Source organism: Chrysemys picta, chromosome 5 (assembly GCF_011386835.1).
Source record: "Chrysemys picta bellii isolate R12L10 chromosome 5, ASM1138683v2, whole genome shotgun sequence".
NCBI classification, from domain to species: Eukaryota; Metazoa; Chordata; order Testudines; family Emydidae; genus Chrysemys; species Chrysemys picta.
In genome coordinates, this window is record NC_088795.1 from 118,445,175 (window position 1) to 118,459,752 (window position 14,578).

The 14,578-nt window shown below is 37.9% G+C and overlaps 1 protein-coding gene across 20 annotated transcripts in view; it reads right to left on the bottom strand.

Moving 5' to 3' along the window:
* The window catches only part of JAKMIP1 (janus kinase and microtubule interacting protein 1), a 254,195-nt gene that overhangs the window by 125,603 nt on the left and 114,014 nt on the right, over positions 1-14,578 (bottom strand). For 10 of the 20 annotated variants that reach the window (XM_065598214.1, XM_065598215.1, XM_065598222.1 and 7 more), the window contains 2 exons: positions 7,768-7,980; positions 3,360-3,638 (listed from right to left, as the gene is read on the bottom strand). In XM_065598214.1, the coding sequence (XP_065454286.1) occupies positions 3,360-3,488 (129 nt within the window). In that variant the 5' untranslated portion in view covers positions 3,489-3,638; positions 7,768-7,980. Of the gene's footprint in view, positions 1-3,359; positions 3,639-7,709; positions 7,981-10,943; positions 11,199-14,578 lie in introns of all 20 variants that reach the window. The other 10 variants (XM_065598216.1, XM_065598217.1, XM_065598205.1 and 7 more) reach the window with 3 other exon arrangements.

Sequence of the window (14,578 nt, forward strand, 5' to 3'; positions counted from 1 at the left end):
CAGCCTCAATACTTTTCCATTCACCTCTGTGCCAATAAAGCCATTTCATTCATTTAGGTTCTCTAGGAACAGTGCTTCTTGCCTCCTGAAATTGTTTATTTTTATCTTTAATTTCAGTTAGTTTTTTTTTCATTATTCAGTTTGAGTTACTCCATAAAAAGAATTAATCCCCCAGGGCTCAATTGTATCCAATTGAGGGGGGAGGGATAGCTCAGTGGTTTGAATGTTGGCCTGCTAAACCCAGGATTGTGAGTTCAATCCTTGAGGGGGCCACTTAGGGATCTGGGGCAAAATTGGTCCTGCTAGTGAAGGCAGGGGCTGGACTCAATGACCCTTCAGGGTCCCTTCCAGTTCTATGAGATAGATACATAGGATAGGTATCTTTTGATAGAGAACTCTCCATTACTTTACATATGCTACCAAAATGCTGCCAAATTTCCTGCAGCATCTTTGTCAGCTCAGACACAGCACAACCTTGTACTTGATCCGATAGTACAGAGGACTCGGTGACATAGCACACCAGGTCATTCCATCAATCAAACCCACTTCTCTCTAGGTGAAATCCTAGCCCCATTAACATTAGTAGAACCAGGATTTAATCTTCTGCCTCCATCCCTATCCCTATACTCTGACAACAAAAAACAACTAGTATGGCCTAATCCTTTCAGATTTACTGTTACTCACATCTACCCTTTTACTCCTCCATTAGACACACTGATTATGTAGCATCTCCTCCCTCACTACTTGGATGGCAGGGGTGTGTGGTTTGAGGGAGAGTGGGGGACATGAAGTGTGGATGGTGTCACCCGGATTGTAGGGGATACAGGTATTGCTGTTCAATTGCTCTGGCTGCATTAAAGAAGTGCTGGATTTTAGGGCAATGCAGTCTGGCTTCTTTCATTCACATATCCCTGATACTGCCTTTCATAAACACAGAGTTTCCACCATGGCAACCATGGATGGCAACTCTCCAGCTGGGAGAACAGAAGTTTAAGGTAACTTCCAAAGCAGATGGTCTCTAATGGCAGAATAATGCAGCAGTCACACTATCAGGGCACTGGCATTGCCTGTATACATGAGCTACTTTAAGAAAGAAAATGAAGCAAAATAGCTGAGAAATTTTAAAATATATATATATTTTCAGATTAATTTGATAGAATGGTGAAATTTAAACTGAGAATTGTCTTTTAAAACATAGCAGCACTGAGGTACTATAAAAGGATAGCAGTGCTACAGCACAATTGTCAGTCTCTCCCTGGGTTTACAGGGCCTGAATGGCTGGCAAGCTTCCTGGCCTGTTGTTCTAAGACACACAGAAAGCTTTGCACCACCCCCAGCATCACAGTTTACTCATTTTATCTGTGGCGGAAGGGGAGGCAGAGGGGAACAACAATAACATTGGCTGCACTGTTCGCACACCAATTCTTCTGACTAATCCACGAGAAGCATTAAGAAGGGATCAGGCTGCAGCTCAAACTCAAGTAAACTGAGCAGGAATGTGCAAGAAGGAGAAGTAAAAATTATCCTCTGTAATTAGGTTTTTCATAACTTTCTGTTCTGCAAAATATTTTAACATTTCGATATTTTGTCCCAATTTGTGATGAAAAACAAACGTCATAATTTCCTAGGGGACGGAAATTCGGATTTTCCACCAGCTCCATACTGAATTTATTATGGCAACTGAGTAAGAGTTTGTTCGAAAGAAAAAAAAATCTGATTTTCATCTGCAACATTTTATTTAAATTAATTATATAAAATAAGACGACTGTCTAAGGCTTTGTCTACGCTGCCAATTGAACGACAAAACTTTTGTCGTTCACAGGTGCTCAAAAAAGCACTCTCCCCCCCGCCTCCCAAAAGACAAATGTTTTGCCACGGCAAGTGGCACCGTAAATAGCTCGTTGTTGGCAGGAGCGCTCTTCTGTTGACAACGCGAACCCCGCTCATAGGGGGCGGAAGTATTTTGTCAGCAAAAGTGCCGACACACAGCGTTAACACTGCCCGACTTTTAGGGACACGGCCGTGTCGCTAAAAGCTGTGTAGTGTAGACAAAGCCTAAGATCCAGCATCATTACCCTCTCCGAAAGTTAGAGAGGGCACAGCAGAGTAAGTAGAGCTGGAGATCAGATGATAGCCTAATTCAGAATCACAACTCCAAAGATCTTATGAAGATTCTCCCATTCCAGTGGAGAACAGTCTTCAGATAGACCAAGCAGAAAAAAAGTGTTACATTTGAGACCATTTTTATATATTGTAAATGGCAGAGAATTTTTTGCTTCTGCTTCAAAACCTACCTTAAAAATAATGATGGAAAAAGACAACCGGAGCCACCTGGAAGTGTTAGTGGGTAGTGATAAAATGTTTGCTCTGATTACAGGTCTCTGAATCCGCATGCAAAGGGATGTATGTGAAATCTTTTACTCAGCTATGTGAAAAATTTAGCATAGAGATCAGAATTTCTTCTTTACACGATTATCTCACACATATTTATTCTTGCTATGGGTTACATATAACACTTCTGAGACTACCTTTAACTGCAGAAAAAATACCTAGAGTGGATCTGGCAGTCTATAAAAATCAGTGTGTTTTGTAGGGAGTCAAATGCACTGATGGTCCTCAATTAATTAATAATAAGCCTACTGGTCCATCCACCTCTGAGATGCTGCAAGGAAATAAAATTATACATGCTAACAGCTGTTTAAATATATATAATTGATGAACGAACAAAATCTCTTGGGTATGCCACTGATTATTCACATATCTGGAGCAATTACAGTGTGAAGAGTAACATTTAGACTGCTGTTCCAAATGCAAATAGCCAACACCACATGCAACCTAATGGGGTCAAATCAGGACTGCATCAACGATTCCCTCAGTCAGTCTGCATTCTGCATATGCACTTAAGTGGAATGCTTTGATTGTGACTTACAAGTTCAACTTTCCCTTCAATTCCTTTCAGAGTTTCAAATACTAAGCTCTGATACAAACCTCCTGATCATTCACTTTATTTCCTTTAGTCACATTTTGTTAATACCTCTCGATTTAGCAACACTGCAAATTTAACAGACAGACATTTACTCCCTCTTGCAGGTTATTAATGAAGATTTTAAATAAGACTGGACCTCGTACAATTACATTTCACTACACACCTCACTGTTTAATACTTTTCTCTTTATTCATTTCATTCTGGCTACGGTCCCTCAGCCAGCGTTCAGTCCATAGGACAGTGCGCAGATCCAAGCCGATATCAACTCATTTTGAAAGTACATTATTTTTGAGAGACACTGGTGTCAAATTGTCTGCTGGTTCAGAACTGAACATACCACTTCGAAGCATTCTTAGAGCGTGCAAACACATACCTTGCTTTTTTCTTGCTGGAATTCTATCTGGATGTTGGTCAGTTTGATCCGTAGTTCCTCATTAGCAGCCTGAACTGCTTCTATCTCCATGTCGGACCTCTCTCCCTTGGCACGGCTTTTCTTGGACATAGTTATTTTTAAAGTTTACAATAAAAATCCCTCACGCCACGCTGAACCAATAGCCAAGCAGCCTTCTGTGTTAGACATTAACAATTCAAGTAGTCCTCAACACAGTCCTGCATGTAACACTTTTCCATCATGGCTGATTTCTTTCAGATCCTGAAAGAAACAGAGAAAAAGAAACAGACCTATTAGACTGCAGCACTGTTTGACAGAATGAGACATCAAACAAAATGCATATCATGGATTATAAAACAAATGTGTGTTACTTCAGGCAATTACAATTACATAAAAATGTACAGTACTTTTCTCTAGCATACCCAGGAAGTTACAGTATACTACGCTTTTATAGAGGAGGAAAACAAAGACCAGAAAAGTAAAAGTTGCACATATGTAACTTTTCCCCCACACAACACCTCATTATCTAAATATGCACCCACTCAACCCCATTTTCCAGAAATTCATTTCCTTCTTGTCATGTTAAAGAGCAGATATTAACAAAAATATGAATCACTTCTTATTTAGGACCTGATCCTGAGAGAGGCTGAGCATTCACAACTGACACTGGGCCTGATCTTGGGTCAACTGAAGCCAGTGGGAGTTTGCCACTGACTTCAATAGGAGTCATTACATTTAATTCATGTTGTAAATAGAACAGGAAATTGTACAATATTAACTTAAAGTTCCATTACACCTCTTGCCTTAATGGAGTCAGAAAATAAGTCACCATTAGTTATTATTTACAGAAACAATTCTGTAATTATAATAGTAATATATTATAAGATTGCATATGCTATGGAAAATTGAATACTAAACTCCTTTAAGTCCAGTTATATTCCTAAGCATGTCTCCAGGTAAAGTGTTTGTTTATTTAAATCAGATATTCCAGGAGTGTATCAATACCATACAAAGAACTCCAATTCCAAATAAGTAGGAAATTGTAGATTCGTTTGCATACTGACTAGTTATAGAAACTAAATCTGATTTTCTTCCTGATCACCTCTAGAACACCAAGTTATTCATAGAAAGCAGGAACAGCAGCACTTACTCTTGGCAGTGAATTAGTTGACAAATTGACTTCCATTTTTTAAATATCCATTTAATCTTCATCACCAAATTATATGCCACAATTTTAGCATTCTTAAGGTATTTGCAATTGGACATGCAAATATTGCTTCGGTACCTAATGTGTTTGATATTAATTTTCCTTTCAAAGAATAAGCCGTGTTTCTCCCCCACTTAAATCTATGTAGGAGTTAATTCAGGGCTTGCATTATTACTGAAGACAAATACAGTCTTTAGCACTTGGTGTTTGTATATAGTGTATTTAATGTAAGGTTCTCAGAGAATTCACAAACATTAACTTTAATGTAAAAACAAAACAAAAATATGCAAGTATCATACTGAATTAACACATCGGTAAACAGATTTATAGGAGTCAAGTGACTTGCCCAAAGTAACACCTCGCTGCCTTGTTCTAATTACCAAATTAGACAACACTACTAGTGAGTATTTGCCTCAGTTGCCCTTTAGGATCCAGTATAAATAGACGAGAGACTCCTTTTTAATTGACTGGAATTAAAAAAAAAATGTTTTGTTTTGTAGTCCTACCCCTACCTCTTTCCAACCATAAAATCTCATTGTGACAGGGTAGTCTGCCCCTTAAAGATAGTAGTGCCTAGTTGTCAGTCCAGCCCCCAACATATGGCATGGCCGTTTATGGATATAAGAGGTTCAATATAAGGATGGAACAGGGATATGGAGAGAGAGGAAGCTGTCTTGGGAGTGAGTGATGCTTGTCACTGTATCTTTAAGAATCTGAGGAGCCTTGCAGAGAGAGCATGGCAAGGCTCCCCTCTTACCCAAACAATCAGGGATGGGGACTAGCATATATCCTGCCTAGTCCCTCATAAAAGGTCAAATACCAGCAGAAGGCAGCTATCAAACCCTCTGAGCCTGAGAACTACGTGGTACAGCTGAGGGAGAAGCTGGCTAAGGTCCTGCACTGGACTAAATTACATCCCAGATGCAGGAGAACAGGGCACTCCTGGCCTACGGAGAGAGGTAACAACTGCCTGAATTACCCAGCTCCAGGAGAAGAGCAGAGCTCTCTTGCCATAAGGAGAGAGAGAGAGAGAGAGAGAGAGAGACTGAGAAGTAACCCTGAAGGGACTGGGAACATGGCACAAGGGAACACTGAAGGCCAGAAGAAACTTTTGTTTATTTGGGACTTTTGTTATGGGCTATTTTGTATGCGGTTTTATAATAAACTGGCCCCAAGGAGGGTATTATTAAGTCAAGAGCACCTGAAGTGGAGTTATTGAGTTCCTGAGATGGGAAACTGAGACAGGAAGTTCCTGGAAAGCCACACTTAGCCAGAAGAGGGTGCTGGAAGGCAGTCACAGCCTGTGACACTCATCATCTAACTATTCCATACAGTTAAATTTAATATGATTTTATATAAAGCTGTTCATAATGTAGGTAGCTTTAAAAAGCAATTACATACTCGTAGTGCAGCGATTCTAGAGGTAAATGCAAATTCAAGGCAAAAAATACAAACTCCGAGTAACAAGAACCCTTCATGGAATAGGTGGCTCTTAAGGCTTTTTTTGCCTTGATGATGATGATGATGATTAAAGGAGGAGAACAGCTAGCTACTGCATGTGATATATTCCATTATATTCTAGATTAGAGATAACCCATAATCAAAACACTGCCTACATTTGTGGGAAATTTGGATTGAAATTCAGTTTTAAAAGTTATATACCTCTGGGACCATCTTTAATGAAGAGGTTAAAATAAATCAAAGTGAGGTTGTAATTAGAAGTACTCTAGGTCATGACAAAAGCTTTAAAAAGTATGAATGAATTCCTTCTAAACTTGAAGGTAGACAGATTCTCCAAGGAGCTATTCCTGAAACCCATACCCAAGCAAAATTCCTACTGTATTTAGATATATGATTGAATTCAATGTGAATTTAGCCTAAGTACAAAAATCAAAATCACCCTCAAGTGTTTGGATTGCTAGAATTCTTTTACATCTCTCATCTGGTCTTTCATAAAATACCTTAACATGTTTAGATAAGAGTAAGAACACTTGAGCTACAGATATTTTAGTATGTAAATTCAGAAATGGAATTTGTTCTTCTATCACAAAAGACAAAAACATCAAGGTAGCCTAATTTGATGTGGGCATACAGGAAATATGGAGGACAGAAACAAGTCAAAGTGAAGTGATGTTGATATTGTACTGGAAATTACCACGTACTTTTGAGTCAATAATTGTACAGCATCGCTGAGCTCAGACTGGGCCAGAGCCATTCCATTTCAGTTGATTTAAGATATCCTCATGTGAAGGATGTGCCACGAGGATAAGATGTGAAGATATTATGCCACATTAAGACCAAACTTTTTAATATGGGTGCCTAAAGTTGTCAGGATGAGGAGAAGTCCAGGCACCTCTCACTTCCTGCCCCTCCACATCCCCCTCTCTGCTCACATCCTCACAGGGAGGAGCAATGGGCATATATAGCCTGCTCTCAACCCCCACCCTATACCCGGCATCCGGATGCAGGTAGGCCATGTAAGGAGAGCGTGTGTATTACTCCCCATATTCCTCCTGTGCAGCTGCATTAGGACCAGCCATGGTCTAGTCCTAAATTGGATGAATATCCCACAGCTATCAATGCTCTCCATCAAGAGCATGAGGCAATGCAGTAAGATTGTGAACAAAATGACATTGAAAAAAGGAAGGAATATTCCACAGTTTGGCAAAATTTGAATCTTTCTATTCACAAGCTTCGACAACTCATTTAATAATTTACAAAGTTCAACCTGACACATGGCGTCACAAAAGCACCCAGTGTGTAATCCTGCAGTCTGTTAAGACAGAAAACTGCCATTGTCTTTGGTCAGAGTTACATGTGTGTGTACTTCGAATGTATCATTGCCTTGGCAGTACTTGAATACAAATTATATCATATGGCAAAAATGGAATAAAATGATGGAGGAAAAAAGTGAATTTGAAACTGCAATAGTTTGTGGATTCTCAGTCTCTTAATTCCCTCTGCAGTGTAGAAACCATCACCCTTTTAATTAAAAGAAGCATGGAAGAAAAATGTAAAATAAAAGAAAAAAATCTTACAAAATGGTCTAAGATTCAACTAGTGACTTAAGTTTTTGGTTGGGGGGAAGGAGATGGGAAACATTTTATGTGGTCAGCAAATCTTACCTAACTGGTTTATTTTACAATAACTCTGCCAAGAAAAGATGGTGTCCAGTTTTCATACCATTCCAGTGATGTTAGTGATGGAAAATCCATTAGACTTCAGTGGTGTCAGGAAACCCCATCAGCTGAACATTATCAATCAATAGTTCCAATTTCTTTTCTTCCTACTTATCTTTTTATGGATTCAAAGGATGCACTCTGTCACCATCAGAAGCCATTCCCGGCTTCAGAACCATCACTGAAATGATTAATAGATGGTTCTAGACTTTTCTTCCTAAAAACAAAATGAGAAATTGCTGTATAATATGCCTAGCAATCTACAGATGTTAAACTTTAATGAAACATTTCAGCCACCTGCTAACAAGTCCCTGATAAGTGCTGTGCTGTAGCTTCATAAATGTGTTGTACCTTTATAAATACTATACAACATGCAAGTTACTAAAAATCAATTTTTTTCTCCAAAGGAGTGTGAAAAAGTCTAAAGTCCTAGGTCTAATGTTTGCTTAAAAGTTACAAAAGCATGACTTCTATTTCAGAGTAGCAGCCGTGTTAGTCTGTATCCGCAAAAAGAAGAACAGGAGTACTTGTGGCACCTTAGAGACTAACAAATTTATTAGAGCATAAGCTTTCGTGGACTACAGCCCACTTCTTCGGATGCATATCATATCATATGCATCCGAAGAAGTGGGCTGTAGTCCACGAAAGCTTATGCTCTAATAAATTTGTTAGTCTCTAAGGTGCCACAAGTACTCCTGTTCTTCTTTTTATGACTTCTATTGTGTCTCCTGTAAAAAAAAAACGACAAATTTCTAAAAAATCCAGAAGTATGCAAAGCAATTCTCTGCTGAACATACGAAATTTACATGGAGAGAAGTATCTTTAGGGTACATGAGTCATATGCTTTCAAAATAGGAAATAGTGTGGTTGGCATGTCATTTTATGCCAACATGCAAAATGTACTAGAAATTTCCATGCAAAATTCAGAATTTCAGCCTTGATTTCAAATTAACCAACACTACTCAGATTCAACTTGATTTCTAGCAGGTAAAATTGTTAATTAGTCATCATGACTGAAATATTAGAACAAATAAAGAGAAAGGCAGAAAATGAGTGGGCAAGAAATAATGTTAGTTAAAAAAATCTTCCTACACATCAGGCAAAACCAATTGCTGTTCTGTTTGGTTAGTGACTAAACTGACAGGCAGAGAATGCCAATTCCATTTAAAAAATGTCTCTTTTACCAGGATTTTTCCTTCAGAGAATGATTTCATCTTCTGCCTTTAAGCCAAAGATTAATAATACAGCAGTCTACATGCAGCAAAGGGCTCTTTCCTATGATTTAGTGAATCCTAAGAAAGGAAAGTCAAGGACCCATAATGAAACTAACCTTCTATCCATCAAAACGCTAAAGGGATTTTTTAAAATTAGATCAGTAAGCTTGTTTCTGTTATTGTTTTGTTTATTTTTAAATTTTCTTTTCTACCTTGTAAAATTTATAACCGCCTTTCAAAATTTGGATTTTTTTTGTTAAAGGAATATGCTATTTGTATAGATCTAGTAAGATCATCATGATGGTCTTAAATAAAAGGCACTTACCTTGGGGAAACTGAACTACATATTTTAGCAGTTTAGGATTGATGTTTAAGCATATTAAAACCAATTTTGTAGACCAGATATCCAGGGCTTCCTAATCTCAGACACTCAGTTTATAGAAGCATTTTCAGCACATACTCTTTTCTGAACAGGGGTGAACTTAAGCATATGCTTAAGCACTTTGTTGACATTACAGGATGAGAAGAATAACTCTAGAAAGGTGCCACTTACCTAACAGGTATTATTGAAGACACTCTGATTACCTTCCCTAGACCTGAGGAAGAGCTATTGAAGCTAAAAAGCCCTTCCACCAACAGAAGTTTGTCCAATAAAAGATATTACCTCTCCCACCGTGTCTCAGGTACTACTTATATCCTTTAATCAGAGTCAAGCTTCTGAACACATAAGAATGAGTGAATTGCAATAGGATCCTGGAAATTTTCCAAGGGTAGAGATTTTGTTCCTTGCAACAATTTTTACATATTAAACTGGAGAACTTGTAGATCTTTCTATTTACAGCATGCAAATTCTTATACATTTACAATATTTAAGAAGGAGAGAATGAGAGATTGCAATCCCGGACATCAGTTGCAACATCAAGTGCACTACCACTGAGTAAAGAAAACCACCCAGGAAAATCACTTTTACCACATACAAGTTCATGGGAATTTGATTTCACACTAATATGAGTTATTAAGTAGCAACATATTATGAGTTCACTGAAATGGAAAAGACATACAAACTTATCCTTCTCCAATATTGTGTTCACAATTCTGTTTATGAATATATCCTGCAGTACTTGATTAATGAGTGTTTCTGATTCCATTTTTGAAACAAGGCTAGGACCCAGTTTTGTTTTGGTTGTACCTTCTTGTTGTGAAGGTTCTGTTCAATATCATAGCAGTACAGCCACCATTGAAATTATGGTTTTATAGAAGTTCCCATTCTAACCCCTGTTTACAGCCACTCCTATCTTTCTGAAAACCACTGGACTGAAATTTTTCTTGCTTGGTCCTCCCAAGGTGTGCAGAAAGAAGAGTTCCTCTCCTCTTGCTCTGTTGGGCCTGTATAGGAGATAAGTACCACTACTAATGTCCACAGAAGAGTTCCAAAGTTAATGGCTCCCTGACCCCACCCTCCTAGGAGACCACAGCTACCTCTCTCACAAGCTTCACCAGCTGATAGGAGTTTCTGTAGCTGTAGGCCTGTTAACAAGCCACACAACAGGAGTGCTCTGATTCCCTGACACTCCTTGATAGTTTTGCAATTGTGGAAGGTGCCTGCTAGGACAACTTGTGTTTCTTCTTATGCAAACCATGTCTTCCCATAACACTGTTCCCTACATCCCTCCACAACCTGACAATCCACTGCCCTCTAAGCTTCCAGCCAGCCAGAGCCCCCTATGGAGACACCAAGCATCAGGGAGCTGGGGAATTAAGCTGCTTGTCAATGTGGAAACCTTTGTTTTAGTCCCTTATAAAGTGCAGTGACTTCCCGCACACATGATTATGCATTTGACAAGATGCATACGGCCTGAAGTTCTTGTCTCAGTCCTTGTGAAACGTATGTGCACTTTACAAAGCATGCAGTGGTGCATTCTGTAAAGTGTGTAGGGTACAGAGGGAGAGTCATCTTTTAATAAACCTTAGAAGCTGCCTGAGGGATGCAGAGGAAGTGCTCTCTCCTGAAGACAACCGAAAGCACCTGGGACATAGCACTATATATCAAGGTACTTATATGGGACCATCCTTACAGTGCCTGTATGGTGTTTAACACGTGGTTCCATATTATTGGACGTACATAAGCTATGGATAGTTTCCTGCAAACCAAATGGGTTTCAAACCTCAGAGTAGAGCTGGGTGAGCAATGGTCTTCTCCTTCCATGAAAATTCTCCCATTCTGCAACATCACAAAATAGATCTTTCAATATTTTTTGATGAAAAATCACAATCAATAAATCAATCACACCCACACAAATAGCCTGAGGGTGGGTTCACTCACATGGCATATGGAAGACCCATGTTCAAGACCCTGTTTTGCTGAAAATTTCCCGATTAGTTCTACCACAGACTAACTCCTTTTTGGTTTTTGCAAGGGTGGTTTTTTTTTTTGGTCCATCCCTGCATCCTCTCTCCTCATCCATTCAGAACACACACGCGCACACACAGAAACGTCATTCAAATTTTACTTGGGGTCATATGCTGGTACAATTGAAGTGGGTGGGAATTTTGGTCTTGATTTCAAGAATCATAGAATATCAGTGTTGGAAGGGATCTCAGGAGGTCATCTAGTCCAACCCCCTGCTCAAAGCAGGACCTTAAAAAACTCTAAGGAAGGAGATTCCACCACATACGTAAGTAATTCTACCAAAAATAAATTACATATTTATTTCCTCTCTACATATACAGTGTTATCCTCAAAAGCAGCAATTACAGTTCTAGAGTCACTGATATATTTTATTTCCCACTTAGCACACTTCTTTAAAAACACAGATCAAAATATCAAGAAAAAAATACATAAAAAAACCAATAATCCATGGGCCAGTGATAAGGTTATGATGATATGTTGTGGTGAAACAGCAATTTCTTGATACTTGGAAAGACTATTTAATTTGTGAGCACTGTATGATTTCTGACATCTTAATTATTTGTTCTCTTGCTTTTAAAATACTCAGGTTCTATAAACAACATTATAAGTGATTACATTTTGATCAGTTAGCAACATTAAGTGCATAATGCAATGCATAGAAAGTCCGGAGAGCTGGGGTATATTCATAGTTCTAACATTGACCTGTTATGTGATTTTGGACAAGTCGTTTTACAGCTCTGTGCCTCAGTTTCCCCATCTATAAAACAGGGATCATACCATGTATCCTCTTTTGTAAAGTGTTTGAGATCTATATATGAAAAAATGTTAAGAATATTATTTTGGAAACAAGTGTCTTGGTTTTGGGATTTGCAATATTTGGGGTAAAGTGGGGGAATTGAGAGTGGTTTTGTTTTGTTTGGGATGTATATTTTAAATATACATCTTCCTTTAGGTTAAGTTTATTTTTTAAATAATCCATTTCAGGTTCCACACCGAGTACCTTTGGGTTGCGTGCTTTAAACATGACTGTGAAATGAATTGCGCCGGCAGCTTCAATACATGAAGAAATGCAGTATTCCCTTTATCACTGACATGTAACACACACGACGGCTGGGAAAAAAGCATCCATCTTCCTAAGCTTTGTACTCCATTGATTCCTAGATAATAGTAAGATGCATAAAAACCACATTGCTTTTCTCTTTAGGAAAGAGTGGATACATCCATCACACTTACAACATCTAGCACTCCTTTCAAGTATAACTTACTTGTAGAGTTCTTAGTGCTATTTGGAAAACAGCTCAATACACTGCATTTGGTGTAATAAAGAATCTGAACACATAGTAATTAGTCTCACACACCACATTCTTTTTACCTACAACATGATGTACCATTTTCTTCCATTTGTGATTATTTTTATAAAGCTAAACAGAACATCTCTTGAGAAAATAATAGATGGAGGTAATCACAAAAATTCTCAGCTCAATGGCTTGTTTTGATCAATAGTTTTGTGGTTTTTTATTTTGGATTATTTTAATTCCGTATGTTTCTCGTGTTCTTTAGCAAATTCTTTAAAAAAAAAAAAAAAAAAAAGACGTAAACTGAACAGATAACCTGTTAGGGAATTCACCCTCTTCCTCTATATTTCCTTCTCTACCTGCTCAATATTGTGTTATATTAAATTGATCAAAAGTATTGTCTCTTGTATCTCATTACTTGAAATAATATAAAAACCCCTTGCTGTATTCTCTGAAGTTTCATTCATGAAGACTCTTATGTACTAGATTTTGTAATCTACTTATCTTTATAAATTTGTGCTTTGCAGCAATACTAATTTTTTTTTTAAATGAAGGCAAAAATATTAGTGTCTCTATTAGCCAATGTTAATTTACATAGTTCAGTAATTAACTGGGACTACCCAGTGTTAAGTGGATTTAACGCCTTCATCTTGAGCTCTTTTGTACAAATTTGCAGCCACTAATCACACTGTACCTCAAATCAAATGGGAAATCCAATGTAGTGAAAGCCAATATTTATATATCATCAAAATATTCCCTATCATGCAGACTTTGTTTAATTATACTTTTAAGGCACTACAAACACAGTAAGCTTATTATTTTAGTTAGACTTCTTCTCAGTACAAAACTGAACCTTGTTTAAACAGCATACAACAGTGTAGGAACGGAAATGAAGAAGAAACTAAAAGTAACAAACTGGACTGAGAACTAAAGCAAGCAGAACGATAATCACCAAAGAAGTACAATATAAGCAAAATGCTTAAAAGTTACCCTGTAACAACACATCAATTTATTATGCCGTACGTCATTCCCAGTTTATGGAGCTTTGGATGCATACAGTAATTAGTAACCCGTATTATTTTTATATGCTTGAAGATAAGAACATCTGTACTGCAGTCAAATTTTCCAAAAGAAAATTTAGTGTCAGTAGTCAGGATCCAACAATAATATTAGAGCTGCAAAAATAAAGTATTTTTCTGTTACCAAAACTAAGCATTTGTGGTCTCTGTCCTACCTGAGTGATCCACATAAGCGATTTATGAATCTGCTACTGTTTTTACCTAATGCACATAGTATCAGAGGGGTAGCCGTGTTAGTCTGAATCTGTAAAAAGCAACAGAGGGTCCTGTGGCACCTTTAAGACCAATACTTCTGTTAGTCTTAAAGGTGCCACAGGACCCTCTGTTGCCTAATGCACATAGTTCTTTAGCTCTAGCAGTAGGGTCTTTGGTTTTAGCTCTGAAGATCCTGGGTTCAAATTCCACTGTTGGCCCAAGCAGATTTGGTGAGGTTAGAAAAATAAAAATAGTTCAGAATAATGGGTTATCATGAATGCCCACTATCAGAAAAGGAATTGATGGATTATAATAAGTATAAATGGAAATACTGTACTTGCTAGTAGACTTATTGTCTCTCTTCCTCAGAACAGTAAGAAAAAACAAATCATCATAACAACAAAGGAAGACCTTATTTAAAGTCCAGGAAACTGGATTTTAGTGGTGACCGTAAGTTTCTAGTAGGAGTTCTAGTCCAATTGTTCTTAGATTCAGAATCACCAAATTACAGTATAAAATTATAAAATGGTACATTCTGAAAAGTATGAGTTCCCCAATGCAGAGAACTAGAGAAGGGCAAATATAATACCTTACTTCACAAAGGGGAAAAAGGAGGACCCGG